Raw genomic sequence first — 21,518 nt, 5'->3', positions numbered from 1 at the left:
GCTCAAAGTGAATGCTAATGCCAATTCAGACACTGATGCTCTGTGTAACACTCGGAACAACTCATTTAATCTGGATCAATCTCTCCCCCTGGGAGGACACACAGTACAGGAAGTCAGGTCAAATACTTGGAAAATGACTCCAGCTGGGTTTGAAACATTACAGTACTGAAGACAAAAAGAGATCCCTGCCCAGCCCTGTGTGCAGGCCCATGAATGGCAACTCTCGTGCACTCTTTTAAACACCAGTTGAGGACCTACCATGTGAAAAACAAATAACCAAAAATGAAATGAAGGACTGCAAAGAGACAGAACAGATGTAGTATGGTGTGGTGGAAAAGATGACTCCCCTCCTAAAATCATCTTAATCGTTAACTAATAGAAAGATGTCCGGCAAATCCCATATACATTCGGAGGTCCTTGGTTTCTTTATTTGCACAATGAAAGGGCTAAATCAGAGAAATTTTAGGGCATCTCTATAATCCTGTGCAATCACATGGCTTTCCAAGGATTGTAACTTACCAGTTCATCTGAACCCCCACTCCATGCTTCATACTGGTTTATGTTGATACAGTATGCTTATCAGTGCATCTAAGAATTAAAACAGGTGTTACCAGAATCATATCATGAATTTACTCTCAAAGTCTTTAGGCAAGTACACAGGAACTGTAACAAAATAAACCTTGTGGCTTTATCTTAGTTACGAAGGTGTTCTAATCTATAAACATATTTACCCACTGACAGCAACTAGCCTGAGGCAGAAACAAGACCCAGGACAGTGATAAGAGAAGCTCCAAAAGTCTGTGCTGCTTCTTCCTGGGGCTGCATATTTACCACCAGCCTCCTCCCTCCTCCAAGGGAAAACACACCTGGAGAGGAAGCACACTCCTTTCTCGCTGGCTTTTCAGTTACCCCACATTTCAATGATAGGTGTAACCTAAAACAACATGTCTGTCAGCTTGAATCCTTAGCTAGAAATGATGCAATACACATGAAATCCCCAAAATCATAGGCAGTCATGTATCCACAGCCTAGAAGCCAAGGACTAATGGTTTGCCACCATCCAGCTTCCCATTTCTCAAGACCCCTGTTCCTCAGGCACAAGCATGCTATCCACAAAGCAGAATAAACTGCTAAATTCACTACAGAAATTCCGAAAACTACATATTTGTGGCATGAAACGAATCATGCAGGGTTTGAAGGAAACCACAGTGGGCTAAAAAAAAAAAAAAAAAAAAAAAAAAAAAAAAAAAAAAAAAAAAAAATTTTTGCCTCTATTTAGCTCTTATACTTGGGTTAAGAGCAGAGCTTAAAATGGGTCAATATTTAGACAGCTGCTGGTATCAAGTAATTTCATATGGGCCCATTCATGGCAAGTGGGATAGGCCTTTCTCCGTGGTTATCACTTATATTTCAAGCAATACCAAGAGCTAACACTACAGTGCCTACTATACGGCAGGCATGGTCCCCAGTACTGTACCAAGAATAACTCACTGAACCCTCACAAAAACCTGAGCTGGGTGTTACTCTCATGCCACTGAACAGAAAAGAAAACTGAGACTCAGAAGAATTAAGGAATTTGCCTGAGGTCACACAGCTAGTCAGAGATGGAACCAGGATTGAACCTTGACAGTGTGGCTCTGGAGTTTACACTGGGAACCATTTTGCCAAACTGTCTACAAATACAAAGCAAATACAAGTTGCCCGCTTCAACAGAGCCCTCAATGCCTTCTGGCACTCATTACTGTACCCAGTCACCATGGCCACTCAACAAATGACCCCCCTCTTCTCCACAGAGGATACACAAGCTGCTGGGTGGGACCGATCTCTGCTGGGGGCCCTCCTGTCATACACTTGCCTGCACCCTCCCTGTTCTCTGAAAACAAATGCCCCAAGGGCTCCAACTCTTGCCTCTTCAGGGATCTCACTCTAAGAATCCCCCTTTCTCCTTCAACTCTGATCTTGTCTCTCCTGCCTCTTCCCCCTCAGCCTGTAAACATGTTCAAGTGTACCACCTTCAAGAAAAAAAATCCCCTTCGATCTTCATCCACTTTTAATTTAATTTTGGCCACTACCTCACTGTGTGATCTGGGCAAAGCGCTTACTTTCTCTAACAGGCTTTAATTTTTACATCTGAATAATGAGAGCACTGGACCAGAGGGTCTCTAAGGTCCTTCCAACTCCAACATTCTGTGGCTCTTAATGCAGAGATTTCTCCAAGCAAGCTCACTGAAACTCAGGCCAGTTTCTTCATTGTCCCGGAAGCCCCAAAGTTAATTTTCTTCTAAGACTGTCAAGCTATTCCCCTGCAGCAATGCCCCCTCTTCCTCTCATTTCCCAAATCCTTTTTTTCCCCAAAGACCTAGCTTAAACCCTGTCTGCTCCAGGATCTCCAGAACTTTAGTTATAAATCACAAATGAGCATTCCCTTTCAACAGTGTCTTTTTCATTTTTCTGTTCTGTATATCTTCATTCCCTCATCCAGGCTAAACTCTCAAAGAGCAGGGACCATGTCACATGTCTCTGGAACCCCCAAAGAACCTTCCATTACATGGGTCTGCAATAGCTGTTCAACACTGCTGGCTGAGGGGTCATCCTATTGCCATTAAGGGAACTAGTGGTCAAGGTACATCACTAGACTCCCTGAGTGTAAAGGAAATTACCTCTATTCTTCTTCCTTACATACACAAATCTGTAAACATAAACTTTTCTTTCAAGACCATCATCCACATTTAACATAAGGAAAGCTTAGCTAACTCTTTGATTTTCTTTTATCTGAATCAGAAATAGTTATAGCTGTGTTTCCCTTTGATCCAGACTTAAGTGATCGCAGGTACTGTAATTTTAGGGACCTCTAGTTGATCCCAGTTCTATGCTTCCACTAACACCTACTCGCCATGGTTATTAAGTTCCTTCACTTTTCAACACGTAGTATTACGTTACTTCCTCACCTTTCCAACCAAATTTCCAGGAAACATCTGGAATAATATCAGAGAATTGGTGTTTGATCAAAACGACATCCTCTGCTTTACTCATTTGGAAATGACTAATTTCAACACTTATGTCTTAAGTGAACAAAGATGGATGGATATGATTCAGGAGTTTGCTAACACTCACCAACAGAGACACAATGGACACATTACATCACCAGTGAAAGCCCCAAAACGGTGCTCACCTCCTCTGCCTGAGAGCGCTGCTGAAATATTGCTCAGTACTGTGAGTGCTGAGCTCTGTTTTGCAATAATTCTGGGTAATTATTGACTATTCAAAGTGAATCCCAAAGTTCTTCGAACAGAATTTTAAACTGTTTATTTTTTGAGACCAGTTCTTGATCTGTCACCCAGACTAGAGTGAAGATCTCTCGGCTCACTGCAACCTCCGCCGCCTGAGCTCAAACCATCCTCTCGCCTCCCAAATAGCTAGGACTACAGGCACACACCGCCATGCCTGCCTAATTTTTTTTTTTTTTTTGGTCTTTTTGTAGAGACAGGGTTTCACCATGTTTCTCAGGCTGGTCTTGAACTCCTGGGCTCAAGTAATCTGCTTGTCTTGGCCTCCCAAAGCGCTGGAATTATTGGCATGAGCCATGTCACCCAGCCAAACTCAGTTTATTTTTAAATGAATGCTCCAAAACACTGGTTCTAACCTGGTTACAAACTAGAATCACCTTGAGCACCTTCATAAACACCAATAGCCAACATCCCACCAGCCCAACACTATCACCCTTCAAAGATTTTGATGTAATCAGTTTGGAGATCTAGACATTGGTATTTTCTTAACAGCACCTCAGCTATGCTGAATGAATTAAAATATCATTGTTAAATATTTTGGGTATAACAGCATTGTGACTATACTTTTCAAAAGGATTGACTTCTTTGTTTGTAGATTTACTGGTAAAATTCAAAATAAAATCTCTATTTAGTTACTAGTATTGTACCAAGCTAATTTCCTGGTTTTGATCACTGTACTAAGGTTATGTAAAGTGTTAACTTTAGGGGAAGCTGCATGGGGCAGGGTATACAGGTACTCTCAAATTATTTGTGACTTTTCTCTAAGTCTAAAATTAATTCAAATTTAAAAGTTATTTTTTAAAAGAATCCTTCACTTTTAAAGATATATACTTAAATATTTATGAATGAAATAATGTCTGGGGATTTACTATAAAATATACAGTTGGGGTGAAAGGGAGTGGGGATATGTAAGAAACAGGAGTATTCACAAGTTGATAATTGTAGTGGCTGGTAATGAGTACATAAAGGTTCACTGTGTTACTCTGTCTTCTTCAGTATATGTGTAAAGTTTCCCATCACATATATTGGAGGAAAAAATTTCCAAGTAATTTTAACATGTAGCCAGGGCTGAGAAACGCTGCTCTGAAGTCTTGAAAATGTGGTATAATGAGAAGCTCTGTCTGGCACTTCTAGCTACAAAACACTTTCCCCAGCTCTTGAACATCGAGTCAGTCAGTTAATCTCTCTGTACCACACCTTCCTAACTGCAAAACGACAGACATAGATGAGAGGACTTTTTTTTTTTTTCCTTGAGACGGAGTCTGGTTCTGTTGCCCAGGTGGGAGTACAGTGTGGCTCGATCTGGGTTCACTGTAACCTCCACGTTCCAGGTTCAAGCAATTCTTGTGCCTCAGCCTCCCGAGTAGCTGGGACTATAGGCAATGCATCACCACACCCAGCTAGTTTTTGTATTTTTAGTAGAGATGGGGTTTCACCATGTTTGCCAGGCTGGTCTCAAACTTAGAGGACTTTTTAAAAAGAATCAACATCAAAAAGCCAATTTATCATTATTCTAAGATCTCTCTGAGAGTTAATGTCATAGTTAATTAATTTCTAGCACAATAGTCAAAACGGTAAAGTTTGCCTGGGGGTAGTGGCTCACAACTGTAATCCCAGTGCTTTGGGAGGCTAAAGCAGGAGACTCGCTTGAGCTCAGGAGTTCACAACCATCCTGGGCAACATAGCTACACATGATAGCATACACCTGTAGTCCTAAGCTACTTGGGAAGCTGAGGTTGGAGAATCACTTCTGCCCAGCAGTTCAAGGTTGCAGCGAGCTATGAATGCATCACTAAACTCCAGCCTTGGTTACAGCATGAAACGCTGTCTCTAAAAAAATTAAAAAGGTAAAGTCTTATGTTTACAATAGCATTTCCCAAAGAAGGTTCTAAAATCACTACTCTACCGGACCTTAACAGATGCTACCCAAGATAAGTGTTTGGCGATCAAATACTTAGTTTTCAGAAACTAAATACAAAGTTTCAAAAATCTTTTTCTTTACTGTGAGACTCCTAAAAACTTATTAAATGAGATAATAATATGCTTTGGGAGTTTCCAAGGAGTGGTAAGGGAATATGCAAAATGTTTGACCTTCTTTATATGGGACTAGTTTTGTCGAACTTATTTTAGAAATAGTGCTTAAGACCACTGGTTCCCAAATCCCAGCTAATAGAGGGTGGCATCAGTACCATTTGGCAACCTTATGTATTAGTCTGTTCTCATGTTGCTAATAAAGACATACTCAAGACTGGGTAATTTACAAAGGAAAGAAGTTTAATTGACTCACAATTCCACACGGCTAGGGAGGTGTCACAATCATGGCTAAAAGCAAATGAGGAGCAAAGTCACATCTTACATGGCGGCAGGCAAAGAGCTTGTGTAGGGGAACTCCCCTTTATAAAACCATCAGATCTCATGAGACTTATTCACTATCATGAGAACAGCATGGGAAAGATTCAATTACCTCCCTCCAGGTCCCTCCCATGACATGTGGGAATTATGGAAGCTACAATTCAAGAGGAGATTTGGGTGGGGACACAGGCAAACCATATCATCTTATAAAAATAATGATTCACAGACCACACGTAGACATACTGGGAGGAGGGGAGAACTCAGTATTAAATCAAAAACCCACATGTTGCCAATGAAGAGTCATGTTTGGAAATTAAAGCTTGGTGGACCATAATATAGTAAAATAAGTTTATAATATATGCAAAGCCACATCAATGAAAAGCAATATCAAAGGTCATGTTTAATAGTTTTCCAAATAATAGTATTTAACCCATGAGAGAAGAGCATATGCATACCACATTTTATGAAAGCTAAGTACTAAAATGCTGGAGATGTTGGCAAATTTAAATCTGTCAGTATAACTAATGACTACTTTATAATCTCAAAGATGTACTACCTCCACTGCTAAATAAAAATTGTTCATCTGCAGTGATTCTTGCCCCATCACTTGTGTGCTTTTCCATGTCCATCTCCTTCTCTCACCAGAGTTAAAGGGCCATTTTGTTAAACAAATCTCAGAGTGCCATTCATGTAAGTGGTTTCTCCAACAAATAGTTCCTGACATTTCCTTGATATTATAGTACATCAGGTATCAGGAATATAAACCCCTTCTTGACTGAAAACTTTGGAAAATGTATTTACTTATTTCTTGGTGCCCCTAGAACTGTGCTTTGCTGCAGCTGGTCAACGACACATTTAAGTGCTTAAAGGAAGTACCTACTTACCGAGATTGATAATTATACAATATTTATATCATGCCTTTCAGTTTACTAAGCACTTTCACATGAATTACACTGCTTCGTTTCTCTAAAAAAAATTTGTGGGTTAAATAGGCATAATTGTTTCCATAAAACCAGTAAGAATCACTGAAGCTTTTTGTATCAAGACTCCTGCTTTGAAAGAAATTATAATCTACTGGGAAACAAAATATAAATTATACACAGGAAGCGGTTAAAGTCAATTCAAAGATATAATGGTAGCTAGAGCAAATAAGTATTGCAGGACTTTATATATAAGAATAATAGCTAACACTTAGTGAGCAATTTGTCAGTCAACCCTTGGGCTAAGTTACTATTATCAGCCCCATTTTTCACATGAGGGAACTGAGACAAAGAGAAGTTAAGCAACTTGGCCAAGCAAATCAGTGGTGATCAGGATTCAAACTCTAAATCGGCCTAGCTCCGTGGACCACTTTTTTCAACATCACATTTTACTGCTAGGAAAAAGCAATCTCCTGCAAGCAATAGTGACAAATGTCAATCCAGAGTTGCAGACAATCACAGTAACCAGTCAGCAATGTTATTTTCCTGCAGTACATTACCTCTTTGATTCGTTTAACCAAAGCATTCTGGTCAAAAGCAACGGCCTCTGCACACTGATGCAGGTGATCTTGATATCGGAGGCAGAGCTGCAACACCTGCTGAGAGTCCAGTTTCTCCAATTTGGCATTTGTTGGGGAAGTCTGGCCACTCAACAGCCCTTCAAAGGAGAAAAAAAACGAAATTAAAATTACTGCTAATAAACTTGTGAATAAAGTAGTTTAATAAGTTCATTGAAGACAGGGTAAGAATTCAATTTAATCTTGCATCTTGTTATATGTTGATGCCAATTGTTGCAAATATTATTTATGGAGCATGTGCTATGTGCCAAGTACTTTTGCTAAATGCTTCCTGTACACTATTTTTCATATTCACAACTGCCCTGGAAAGTGAGGTAGCATTAGCTCCATTTACACCTGGGGAAGCCAAGACACAGGTTAAGTAACTTTCCAAAAGTCACATAGCTAATAAGTGGTTTCTCCAAGATAGAACTCCTGACTTTATTACATCTCATCAAGGAATATAAATCCCTTATTAATTGAAAATGTGGGAATATAATTTTTTAAATAATTAAAATGGTTTTCTGGAAAAACTGAGAAAAAGAAATGAAATGTATATAGAAATGGCTAGGAGATGCTAAAATGAAGATATTTATCAAGTAAACAGACTGTCAGCTAACACGCCAGAAACTCTCATTCTTTACATTTTCTTTCAACACCAGTTTAGTCATGTAACCATTAAACTCCCCTGTATTTGCATAGGGCATTATATTTTCATAAGTATGTAGCAGGGCAATTAATAGCATTTGCAGGAGAATAAATCAATTAAAGAGGCCAAATGATGCCCACATTCACAAAGCAAAGCCCAGTCGAGAACTTAAGCCTATTGCTTTCTGCCAAACCAACAATTCTCAATTGTCAGAACCCCCACACTCTCAAAAATTACCAAGGACCCCAAAGAGCTTTTGTTTATGTGGGTTATATCTTTCGATATTCACCTATAAAAATTAAAACTGAGAACATCCTTAAATCTTAAATCATTTAAAGATAATGATAACCCCTTTCCACGTTAACACAAATAACTTTTTTTTTTTTTTTTTTTTTTTTTTTGAGACAGAGTCTTGCTCTGTCATCAGGCTGGAGTGTAGTGGCGCAATCTCGGCTCACTGCAACCTCCGTCTCCTGGGCTTTAGCCATTCTTCTGCCTCAGCCTCCCAAGTAGCTGGGACCACAGGTGTGTGCCACCATGCCCAGCTAATTTTTTGTATTTTTAGTAGAGATGGGGTTTCACCATGTTGGCCAGGATGGTCTCGATCTCTTGACCTTTTGATCCGCCCACCTTGGCCTCCCAAAGTGCTAGGATTACAGGTGTGAGCCACTGCGCCCGGCCAACACGAATAACATTTTAAGGAAAATATTCTTCCAAAAGAAAAAAGTAAAACAAATGGCAGGCCGGGCGCAGTGGCTCAAGCCTGTAATCCCAGCACTTTGGGAGGCCGAGGCGGGTGGATCACGAGGTCAAGAGATCGAGACCATCCTGGTCAACACGGTGAAACCCCGTCTCTACTAAAACTACAAAAAATTAGCTGGGCATGGTGGTGCATGCCTGTAATCCCAGCTACTCAGGAGGCTGAGGCAGGAGAATTGCCTGAACCCAGGAGGCGGAGGTTGCGGTGAGCCGAGATCGCGCCATTGCACTCCAGCCTGGGTAACATGAGTGAAACTCCGTCTCAAAAAACAAATGGCACTGGTTTTTTGTTTTTTTTTTTAATGTCTTTTTAATGTCTGCCTTAATAGAAAACAGCTGGAATCTCACAGCTGCTTCTGCATTTAATCTGTTACTACTTCACATCATTCAGCCTCTGGAAAACTCCACTGGACACTTGTGTAAGAGAATGACCATGATTTGCAAATAATGTCTAAATATTATTACAAAAATAGTTTTGACCTGAGAGATTCCCTAGCAGGGTCTTGAGGATCCCAGTGATCCCTCTATCACATGCCAGGCCACTCTGTCTCATGCCAGAGCCAATACTACAGCACAAGGTACACAGGATACATATGACAATCGGGCACATGCGGGGCACATCAAAGCTCAACCTCTTCTTTTTTTTTTTTTTTTTTTTCAGACGAAGTCTCACTCTGTTGCCCAGCTGGAGGTGCAGTGGCGCAATCTCAGCTCACTGCAACCTTGAACTCCTGGACCCAAGCAATCTTCCCATTCCAGCCTCCCAAGTAGCTGAGACCACAGGCACCTGTTACCACATCCAGCTAGTTTTTGTATTTTTAGTAGAAACCGGGTTTCACCATGCTGCCCAGGTTGGTCTCCAACTTCTGGCTCAAGTGGTCCTCCCACCTCAGTGTGAGCTACCAGGCCCAGCCAAAGCTCATCTTCCCCACTGACCCCAACCACCAATGTCTACCCCTCACTGTCCCCAACCACCAACATCCACCCGACACTCTTCTATTAGAGCTGAAGCCAGTATTCTTTCCCTGCAGGCAGGCTGTATGAATGGCTACCCAGCTGGGTTGTCCCAGAGAATCCTAGGAAATGCTTGTTAGTGCTCTCAGATCTTCATCTGCCTGACAGAGCAGAGTACAGTAGGGCTGGAACCCGAGGCACTGCTAAACTCCTCCACATTCCACTGCTAAGCTGCTGCACCGCAAGTCCTAACACAGGAGAGCACAAGTTACTTCAACGGAACCTGCTTCTAGGTAGTATGTTTTGGTGAATCCAGTATTAGCAGAAATTGGGATTTTTTTCATTGAAATTTTTATTAAGATCCTATGTACAGGATCCTGTGACTCCTTTATCTAATTTCCCTTGATAGTAACATCTTGCAAAACTATGGTACAATATCACAACGAGGACATTGACATAGATATAATCCACCGATCTTATTCAGATTTCCTATCCATTCCTCCCTTTTCTCGTTTCGAGATGGTATCTCCCTCTGTTGCTGAGGCTGGCTCAAACTTCTGAGTTCAAGAGATCCTCCCCACCTCGGCCTCCCAAGCCTCCCAAGTAGCTGGGACTACAGGAGTATGTCGCTGCACCTGGGCAGATTTCCTCTCTCTTTTTTTTTTTTTTTTTTTTTAATTTTTTGAGACACGGTCTCACTCTGTCTTCCAGGCTGGGGAACAGTGGAATGATCTCCGTTCGTTGCAACCATGTTCAAGCAATTTTCATGCCTCAGCTTCCTGAGTAGCTGGGATTACAGGCATGTGCCACCATTCCTGCCTAATTTTTGTATTTTTAGTAGAGACAGGGTTTCACCATGTTGGCCAAACTGATCTCAAACTCCTGACCTAAGGTGATCCGCCTGCCTCAGCCTCCCAAAGTGCTGGGATTACAGGCATGAGCCACCACACCCAGCCTAGATTTCCTCATTTTGTTTGCACTCATTTGTGTGTGTAATTAGTTCTGTACAACTTTCTCCCCATACGTAGGTTCATGTATTCACCACCATGGTCAGATACTGTAAAGTTCCATCACCCCCCTTCCGTCTTCCATAACTGGCAACCATTAATCCATTCACTGTTTCTCAAAGTCTGTCCTTTCAAAAGTGTTATATAAATGAAATAATATATCATGTAAGCTTTTGGGATTGGATTTTTTTTTTTTTTTTTTTTTTGCCCAACATAATACTTTTAGAGATTTGCCTATGTTGTTTATATATCAATGGTTAATTGTTTTTTTATTTCTGAGTAGTATTCCATGGTATCTATGTATCACAGCTTGTTTAACCATTCACCCACTGAGGGACATTTGGGTTGTTTCTAGTTTGAGACTGTTACAAACAAGTCTGCTGTGAGCAGTCATGTACAGGTTTTTGTGTAAACATAAGTTTTCATTTCTCTGGGATAAATGCCCAAGAATGCAATTGCTGGGTCATATGGTAATTGCATGTTTAGTTTTATAAGAAACTGTCAGTTTCCCAGAGTGCCTATACCAAGAAAATGGGAATTTTACAGTCCACTAAAATCTCCTAACAAAGCTATCAAGGGCTACCCTATCATTGACAAGAAATACATCTCCAGGAATGCAAACTTGGGGGAAGGTATCAAAAGTATTTTTGCTGTCAATCCAAAACTAAAAGAGGAAAAGAAGAAGGAGGCACTGTGGAAAAAGGAATGAATGATTTCTGTGCCATTAATAATGGACCAGGACAATGCAAGTCTTAAAGGAAATATTGATAAATTCAACAGTATAAAAACCAAGACTCCTCATGACAGCAAACACAAGTTTTTTTGTTGCTGTTTTGTTTTGTTTTTCAAGACAGAGTCTCATTCTCTCGCCCAGGCTGGAGTGCAGTGGCTGGAGTGCTCAGCTCACTGCAACCTCCACCTCCCAGGTTCGAACAATTCTTCTGCCTCAGCCTCCTGAGTAGCTGGGATTATAGGCATGTGCCACTATGCCTGGATAATTTTTGTATTTTTAGTAGAGATGGGGTTTCACCATGTTGGCCAGGCTGGTCTCAAACTCCTGGCCTTGTGATCCACCCTCCTCAGTCTCCCAGTGCTGGGATTACAGGCATGAGCCACCACACCCAGCCACAAGTTAAAATTTAAAGTACAAAAAGAATACTCAAAACCTGAAGAAAATAAAAAACCTGTAGAGACCCCAGGAAGCTTTTTTCCTCCTAATATGATAACTCATATCAGATAGAGTAAACTTCCTAATATATAAAGAGTGCCTAGAAATTGGCAGATAAGGCTGGGCACGGGGCTCACGCCTATAATCCCAGCACTTTGGGAGGCTGAGGCAGGCAGCAGGTTACCTGAGGTCAGGAGTTCAAGACAAGCCTGGCCAACACAGTGAAACCCTGTTTCTACTAAAAATACAAAAAGTAGCTGGGCGTGATAGCGTGCACCTGTAATCCCATCTACTTGGAATGCTGAGGCAGAAGAATCTCTTGAACCTGGGAGGCAAGGCTGAAGTGAGCTGAGATCAAGACTCCGTCTCTTAAAAAAAAAAAAAAAAAAAAAAAAAAGGCAAATAAAAACTTAGTAAAAGAAAGATGAACAAAAGATATGGAAAGATATTTCACAGAAAAGGAAATACCAACACCTCAACCATAAGAAAAGGTATACAACCTTGCTTATAATAATAAAAACAAATTTAAAGTTCACGGCAAGCCCATTTTTCACCTGTGAAATTGGTAAAAATGAAAAGCATGGAGAACACTTTGTAGGTAGAACTGTGAGGAAAAAGGCTTTGCTGCTTAGTGTGTCAGTTCTTAACACCCTATGGAGGGCAATTTTAGCATGGATAACAAAATTACAAATGCACAGCCTCTGATGCAGCAACTAGGAATTTACACACACAGTACCACACATGCTAAATGATGTATAACATATATACAAAAGTATTCACTGCAGCAGTGATTGCAACAGCAGAGGTCAGCAAACACCCAATGTCCATGAATAGAGGGCTTGTTAATTAAATCAAGACACATCTATAAATAGTATTGCATGAACAAATAAAAGAATAAGGGTGCTCTCTATATGCTTCCATGGAAAAAAATCTCCAAAGATACACTTTTTAAAAGATATACAGATACATAGAGTGTGCTATCATTGCATAAAAATGGGGGTTGGGTGCAAGTAAATAAGAGTATGTTCAGATATGCTTATATTTACATAAAGAAACTCTGAAATGACATATAAGAATTAGATGGAGGCAAGAGGTTGGGGGGCGGAATTTCATAGTATACTTTTAACATAACTTTTTTAACCAAATGAATGCATTTCCCCTTTAATTTTTTTTTAATAAACTCATTTTAACAAAAAGTAGCTGAGGTCTTTTTGCATCTATGAGTAAGATCTTCAGAGGCATTTCTCCCTTCTTCACCCACCCCAAGAGCCCCCTACTCTTTAAGTAAAAACCTCATCTTTAATTCTCACCGAAGTTCATATGGCTGAACACATCTTAAAATATTTTTTCTAAGGTGATTATATATCATGTCTAGTATACCACCTGGCACATAGAAGGTTCTCAAATTAGGGTAAGACGATACAGTTCTATTGCTGGAATTCCAAGGAAACCATGAGTCTAGGAAGCTATTAGGAGGAAAAAGGCTTCCCAGGGTCTCTGTAGGCTGCATTTATGCCTAAGAGTGAGTCCTTGTCTCAGTCTGAATCCGTTCTTCCAAGGTGCATGAGGAAGCTCTCTGGTGCTTAGGAAGACTACTGGGAGCCTGAATTATAGAATGAGGTGGAGGAAGGCTACTGGGAAGCCCAAGCTGCCGGGCAGCTGAAGCAGACGGCCCAGAGCCCAACCTTAGCTCACAAAACAAAAGTCTCACCTCTGCCTCCTGAGAAAAAGGTGGAGGATGGGGGAAATGAGGTAGGAGGGGGATTTTGAGAAGGCTGCCAGGTCTAATAGGCACACTAGGGCATTCAAATTAAGTTGCCCAGCCAACTTCAAAATCAAAGGAATTATACTTTAAGTCATTCTTATAAATCACAATTGCACACTCCCTCTAACCATCTAAAAACAAAACCCAGGTGCATGAGTGTATCCTCAGAATGTGCTTCCTTGACTCATAAGAGCCTCCATAAACCCGCCGCAAATCCTGCCCCGGGTCATAGAAGGAGCAAGACGGGACAGAGAAAAGAAGAAGATGGGCCACACTTTCCATTCCTGAAGCAACAAAGCTGTGGCAACCCAGGCAAATTCTAGAGGCACTGAATACAACGTTTTCCCATCACCGTCTTGCGCCAGGATACCATCTCCCTCTCACACTGATAGCTGCACCTCTCCTGGATCTTCTGAAAAGAGGGAGAAGGATAGAAAGCTGGGTAAATTTAGAGATGGCAAATTTTGTCATTTTTAGGAGACCACAAACTGCCAGCCCTTGGAAGTGTTTCATTCTGAATGCACATTAAGATTTTTTAAATTTTTGGAATGCTTTCAATGAGGTGTGTGCCTGCCTGTTTGCCCAGTCCCCACCACCTCCCATCCTGTCTAATGCCGGCAGCTCCACTCACCCATATGACCTGCCTGGCCTCTGCAGGCCTCTGGTTTTATACCCCTATTTTAACTATTTCCTACTAATGCCATTAATTACCTAAACTCTTACCATTAATAGAGAATGAACCATGTACCACCCTTGAAATTATTTTTTGTATCATTTTATAAATGTTATTTACAGTTAAGATTTTTTACACTTTATTATGAAAATTTTTAAACCTAGAAAAGTAGGGAAAAAATGTACACCCAAATACACACCATCTAGATTCAACAACTAATATTTTGTCACATCTACTTCATCTCACTATATAATTTTTATTTTGCTGAGCCATTAAAAAAATCATAACATCATGACACTTCACTCCTAATACTCCATAAAGAATATTGATCCACATACTTATGATTAGTTTTTCATGTTAAAGAAAAGAAGTTTCTAAATTACATCTTCCTTACAGTCAAGGAACAGGGCCATTGCCTTCAGTTTTCTAATTCTTCTTTAGTTTTATAAGGTGATATACACAAAGATGTTTACTGAGTTAAAAACCTGATCTAACAAATTCCATATATTAAGGGTTAGGTTTGCAAATGGTAAGTCCTGGAGATATTTCCTAAGACCTTGTTTAAACCACTTTGTTTATACAAGAATGAGTAGTAGGCTCCAGGGAGTGAGTGACGACTAAGCCTGAATATTCCAAAGATCCAGCAAACTACCATCTGTACCTACCTCTTTGTGTAAAGTGTTGAGTGGAAAAATCATCAGGGTTAGAAATGTGGGAAATATTTTGCTGAGTGATCTTTTTCATTCTGAAATGTCAGGTCGGGGGAACCCACAGTTTTTCTATAGCACAGTGCAGAGCCATATGGCTATGAGCTTAGCCTATCACCAAACTGAATTCTGTATGTAACTCTGACAGGCTTAGATACTTCTAGGACTAGAAATCAGTACTACAAATATTGGGGCACATATGAGCTCCATTTCCTGCTACAGAATCCAGGAAGTAGAAATTATATATAACTTTGACAAAAGTTACTGTGAAGTTACAATTATACAAGATTCTGAAAAAAGAAATCCCGTTGTATGGACTGAATGTTTGTATCCCCCAAAATTCCTATGTTGAAATCCTAATCCCCAGTGTAATGGTATTAGGAGGTGGGGAGCTTAGAGGGTGGGTAGATCATGAATGTGGAGGCTTTATGAATGTGACTAGTGTCCTTAGAAGAAGAGGCATGAGAGCCTACCCTCACTTTTTCCATTCCCGGCCATGTGAGGCCACAGCAAGAAGATGGCCATCTGCAAACCAGGGAGTGGGGTCCTCGGCAGAGGCAAATTTGCTGGCACCTTGAGCTCAGACTTCCCAGCCACCAGAACTAACAGAGATAAATGTTTGCTGTTTAAGCCACCCAGTTTATGGTATTCTGTTATAGTATCCCAAACTGACTATGATATCCCCAAAATTAATAAAGAACTTTTGAGTCTATTGGTCATAATATATTTCAAAGATAAAAGCACTTAAGCTACGTGTATCCTTTACAAACTCTAGTTCTCAAAGGCACTCCTACCTCTTCTCAAAGAAAGGGAAAGTCTAAAAACGTCTTCACAACTTGGAGAGGATTTTGTGATGTGCGTTACTGATTGATTTCTTCAGGATACTTAGAAAAAGGGTGCTCTCTAGGACTGGTTCCTTTAGGAACTTTTATCCCTACCATGTCACCTCAGAGGAGTGCTAACTTCGCCCAGCAGAAAAGGCCCTGTAGACAACAGCTATCAACATTGCTTTGGTTATACCGTGTGGAAGAAGAAACTGCAAGTGCAGAACAAGCCCATGTAAGATGCCCACCCACCACGATGTTTGGTGAGGATACAAACATTTCTCCCAGGATCTCTGAAACCCACCAGAGGACAAGAAAGAGGAACTTTTAAATGGAGGCAACATGGAAAAAGCTGAATGCAGCTCCCTTATTTATTAGCTGCATGAATCTGGACAATTTACCTTATGTCTTTGAGGCTCAATTTTCTCATATGTAAAAGCAAGATAATATCAACTTCCCTTCTAGGGTTTGCCTAGCACACAACAGGATTTCAATAAAACTCTGTTCCCTTTATTCTTGCCTTTCTTAAGACTCGGAGAGGTAAAGGCTTCAAGGGAATTTGTGGTAAGCGATGAAAAGCACTTCCTCCTTCTATGTTAGGCACCCATTTGGCCATGGCCAGCAGCCCTAATTTATGGTAGCAAAGAAACAAGAATAGAGGATGTCACACCCAAAAGTAGACACAGCATTTCCAAAGGTCATTGGCATCCCCAAACGACACATATCAGTGTCTTCAAGGAATCCTGTTCACTGCTATAAACTTAGCATTTCATAACCTCTACTTTTTCCTCTCAAAGAATTAAGTAAAATGGAATAGGCTGTAGTTACTAGCTATTTCGTAGGCAGAGGTGGGAGGATTGCTTAAGCCTAGAAGTTCAAAGCCAGCCTGGGCAACACAGCAAGATTCTCTGTCTCTTATTAAGTAAATGTTCAACTCCTGATCTGCCCTAAACAATTTCCAGGTTCACAGGCTTGCTCTCTGTTTGAACTTACAAACTAGGGAAGGGCGACAGCATGGTATAATGAGAAAGTTTGGAGTCAGGTAGACCTGGAATTGGAATCCAAGGATTGCCACTTACTACCTGTGTGATGGTATGGGAGTCTAAATTTAACTTCCCTTAATTCAAATCCTTCATCTACACAGTAAGTGTCACATGTATTAAAGGAGTATTGCGGGAATTATGTAAAGTAGGCCTAGCACAATGCCGAGCACAGAGCAGGCATACAATTCATGTTATTTCCTCACTGTCTCAAAGTCCCCAGTCACCAACTGTAGTAGTCAATTAAGCAGGGTTTCAAAATCTGGCTGTATGACTGGCCTATCCTACCACTGTAAGTATTTACCAGGCACACACTACTATGTACTAGCACTGTAGGAAATAGCAAAGAAATGATCTCACTCCTCAAGCAGATTACCAGAAAAAGCAGAGTTATTTACAAGGACAGCAAATATGAAAAGGAGCTAAAATTAAAAAGATAAAACAACAAACCAACCAACTGGGCAAAGGGCTTAAATAGGCATTTCGCCAAAGAAAATATACAAGTGGCCAATAAGCACATGAAGAACATTCGACGTCACTAATCATGAGGGAAATAAAAAACACAAGGAGGTACCACTTAATCATTAGGATGGCTATTATCCCAACAACGGAAAACAACATGTGTTGGAAAGGATGTTCTCCGTATCTTTGGAACCCTTGTGCACTGCTGATGAGAACGTAAAATGGTGCACCTGCTGGGGAAAACAGTATGGGGGTTCCTAAAAAAAATTATAGAGGGAATTTGGGGAAGACTGGTAGAAAGCACCAGGAATTTGTCTTCCCAACTAAATAATTGCACTGGTACACTCTGTATGATATAACTATTCTATAGCTCTAGAGTCTATCAAAGGCTTACAACATCCAGAGGAAGGCCTGGATGATAAATTATGATTACTTTTAGTCAATTTCAGATGTTATCATAATAGCACCTACCCATCCCAAAGCTCTCAGCCCCACTGCAGGCAGCTACGCACTTATTCCTGGATTGGCTTGCACACAGTTTGTGGGAGACAGCAGGGTAGAAAAGGACCCTGTCCTCTAAATATGGATCTATGCTCTGATCAATGATGGCTGCTTCTGATCACAAAGGTGCAGAGAGACAGTGGTCACCGTTGTTGTACCTCCGACACACTGCTGCAAGGCCCTCCTACTCATGCTGAAGTGACTTTCAGAAGATTAAAAGGGGAAGCATGTTTTTTCTCCTCCTTCACTTTTTTCTTTTTCCCCCTCTGGGAGTCAGACATTAAAGACCAGGATATTCAAAAGCAACCACATATATAGGAAAAATTAGATAGTTGCTATGCATGCCCAGGGAAAAGCAGAGGCTCAGAAAAGATCTGAGGAGACCTAACATGTGTACCTCAGGCTGCTTCCTGGTGCAGAGACATGCTGTAATAATCAAAAAAACAAAAATAAATTAAGACAAACACACAATATACTAAAGCTTGTGAAATGCAGTGAAAGCAGTGCTAAGGAGAAAATTTATAACTATAAATGTTTACAATAGGCTGGGCATGGTGGTGTACGCCTGTAATCCCAGCACTTTGGGAGGCTGAGACGGGTGGATCACTTGAGGTCAGGAGTTCAAGACCAGCCTGGCCAACATGGTGAAACCCCATGTCTACTAAAAAAAAAAACCATACAAAAATTAGCTGGGCATGGTGGTATGTGCCTGTAAACCCAGCTGCTCTGGAGTCTGAGGCAGGAGAATTGCTTGAACCCAGGAGGCAGAGGCTGCAATCAATGAGCTGGGATTTTGCCACTGCACTCTAGCCTAGGTAACAGAGCAAGACTCCATATCAAAAAAAAAAAAAAAAAAAAAGTTTACATTAAAAAAGAGTTGGGTGTGGTGACTCAAATCTATAATCCCAGCTACTCAGGAGGCTGAGGTGGGAGGATCGCTTGAGCCCAGGAGTTCAAGACCAGCTTGGGCAACACAGTGAGACTCTGTCTCTTTAAAAAAAAAAATAAGTAAATAAATAAAAATTAGCCAGGCATGGTAGTGTATGTCTGTAGTCTCAATTACTTGGGAGAGTGAGGCAGAAGACTCACTTGAGACCACGAGTTCGAGGCTACAATAAGCTATGATTATACCACCGCACTCCAGCCTGGGCAACAGAGTGATATCCATCTCTATAAATCAAATAAAAAATAAAAAGAAAGATCTCACATTAAGTTGTAAACCTAACTTTACAACTTAAGGAACTGGAGAAAGAACAAACTAAACCCAAAGTTAGCAGAAGAATAGAAATAATAAAGATTAGAGCAGAGATAAATAAAATAGAGAACAGGGGGAAAAAAAAAAAAGGAGAGAGAAAATCACCACCACCAAAAGTTGAGTCTTTAAAAAGATAAACAAAATTGACAAACCTTTTGCTAGAGTAGAGGAACTAAGAAAAAAAGAGAGAGAAACAACTCAAATTACTAAAGTGAGAAATGAAAGTATGGACATTAATACTGACTCTATGGAAATAAAAATGACTTTACAAGGTACTATGAGTATTGTACAGCAATAAATTAGATAACCTAGGTGAAATGGACAAATTCCTAGAAACATAGAACCTACCAAGGCTAAAACACATAGAAATTCTGAATAGACCTATAAATTAGTAAGGAGATTAAATAAGAATCAAAAATTTCCTGACAAAAGTCCTGGACCTGATAGTTTCACAGTGAGTTCTATCAGTCATTTAAAAGAACATGAACCCTTCTTAGACTTTCCCAAAAAATTGAAGAGGAGAAAATATTCTCTAACTCATTTACAAGGGCAGCATTACCCTGATTCCGAAGCCAGACAAAAACATGAGAAAAGAAACTATAGACCAATATACCTTACAAACATTGATGCAAAAATCCAAAACAAAATAGCAACCTAAATTCAGGAGCATATAAAAGGATTATACACCACGACCAAGTGAGATTTATTCCAGGAACACAAGGATGATTCAACACTTGAAAATCAATCAGTATAACACACCATGTTAGAAGACTTAAGGGAAGGAAACCACAAAATCATTTCAAAGGATGCAGAGAAAGCATTTGACAAAATTCAACACCCTTTCTTGATAAAAACAAACAAAACATTCAACAAACTAGGAATGGAAGGAGACTACCTCAACATAATAAAAACCATATGAGAGAAATGCAAGCGAACTTCATATTCAATGGTGATGACCTGAAAGCTTTCCCTCTAAGATCAGGAATGAAGCAAGGATGCTTAATTTCACCACTTTGATGCAACATAATAATGGAAGTTCTAGCAAGAGCAATTAGACAAGAGAAGAAATAAAAGTCATCCAAATTAGAAAGAAGTGAAGTTAGATACAATCTCTTATACAGAAAACCTGAATATTCCACACAAATAACTGTTAGAACTAATAAATAAATAACTTCAGCAAAGTAACAGGATACAAAGTAAACACACAAAAATCAACTGCATTTCTATATATTAACCAACAATCCAAAAAGGAAATTTAAAAAACAATTCCACTTACAACTGCATCAAAAAAATAAAACACCTAGGAATTATCCAAGGAGATGAAAGACTTGTACAATAAAAACCATAAAATATAGCTGAAAGGAATTAAAGAGTACACATATAAATGTTAAGATACCCCACAATCATTGATTGGAAGACTTAATATTAAGATGTCAATATTACCCAAAGTGACTTAAAGGTTCAATGCAATCCCTAACAAAATCCAGTAACTGTTTTTGTTTTTCAGAAATAGAAAAACCCATCCTAAAATTCATATGAAATCTCAAGAGATCCTGAAGGGCCAAAACAATCCTGAAAAAGAAGAACAAAGCTGGAGGACTCACTCTTCCTGATTTCAAAACTTAAAGCTACAGTAATAAAAAGTGTGGCACTGGCATAAAGACAAACAGACCACAGATATGAGTAGAGGGCCCAGAACAAACCTTCACATATAGGGTCACATGACTGTTGAGTGGTGCACCAAGACCATTCAACTGGGAAAGGACAGTTTTTTCCAACAAATGCTACTAGGAAAGCTGGCTATCCACACACAAAAGAATGAGGTTGGATCTTTACCTACCACCATATACAAAACTTAATTAAAAATGAATCCATGACCTAGATTTAAGATCTAAAACAATCAAACTTTTAATGTCTTTTACTACAGTTTCCTATAATGAGAAAACACAGGCAAAAGCTTCATGACACTGAATGTGGCAATGATGTTTTAAATATGACACCAAAAGCACAGGTAACAACAAAAAAAGATAAATTGGCCAATGAAAATTTTTAAATTTTATGCATTAAAAGATACTATCAACAGAGTAAAAAGGCAGCCCACAAAATGGAGAAAATATTTTCAAATCATGTAAAGAGATTAATATCCAGAATATATAGAGAATTCCTAAAACTCAGCAAAATCCCTCCAACAATCCAATTCAAAAATGGGCAAGGGACTTGAATAGACATTTCTCCAAATAATAGATACAAATGCCAAACAAGCACATGAAAGAATTCCCAACATCCCTAATCATTAGGGAAGTGCAATTCAAAACAAAAACGGGATGCTACCTCACACCCATTAAGATGGCTACTATCACAGGCTCATGCCTGTAATCTCAGCACTTTGGGAGGCCAAGGCGGGCAGATCACAAGGTCAGGAGATCGAGACCACCTGGCCAACGTGGTGAAACCCCATCTCTACTAAAAATACAAAAATTAGCTGGGCATGGTGGTGGGTGCCTGTAATCCCAGCTACTTGGGAGGCTGAGGCAGGAGAATCGCTTGAACCCAGGAGGCGGAGGTTGTGGTGAGCCGA

The 21,518-nt window shown here is 40.0% G+C and overlaps 1 protein-coding gene across 3 annotated transcripts in view; it reads right to left on the bottom strand.

Annotated features, from left to right (window-relative positions):
* Positions 1–21,518, bottom strand: part of BORCS5 (BLOC-1 related complex subunit 5) — a 94,190-nt gene that overhangs the window by 21,294 nt on the left and 51,378 nt on the right. For all 3 annotated transcript variants that reach the window (XM_032253671.1, XM_032253672.1, XM_032253670.1), the window contains exon 3: positions 7,120–7,277. In XM_032253671.1, the coding sequence (XP_032109562.1) occupies positions 7,120–7,277 (158 nt within the window). The remainder of the gene's footprint in view (positions 1–7,119; positions 7,278–21,518) is intronic.

Source organism: Sapajus apella, unplaced genomic scaffold (genome assembly GCF_009761245.1).
Source record: "Sapajus apella isolate SASKATOON/1434 unplaced genomic scaffold, GSC_monkey_1.0 scaffold84, whole genome shotgun sequence".
NCBI lineage: Eukaryota > Metazoa > Chordata > Mammalia > Primates > Cebidae > Sapajus > Sapajus apella.
The sequence above is the reverse complement of the archived record's forward strand: the minus strand, read 5'-3'. Positions and strand labels throughout refer to the sequence as shown.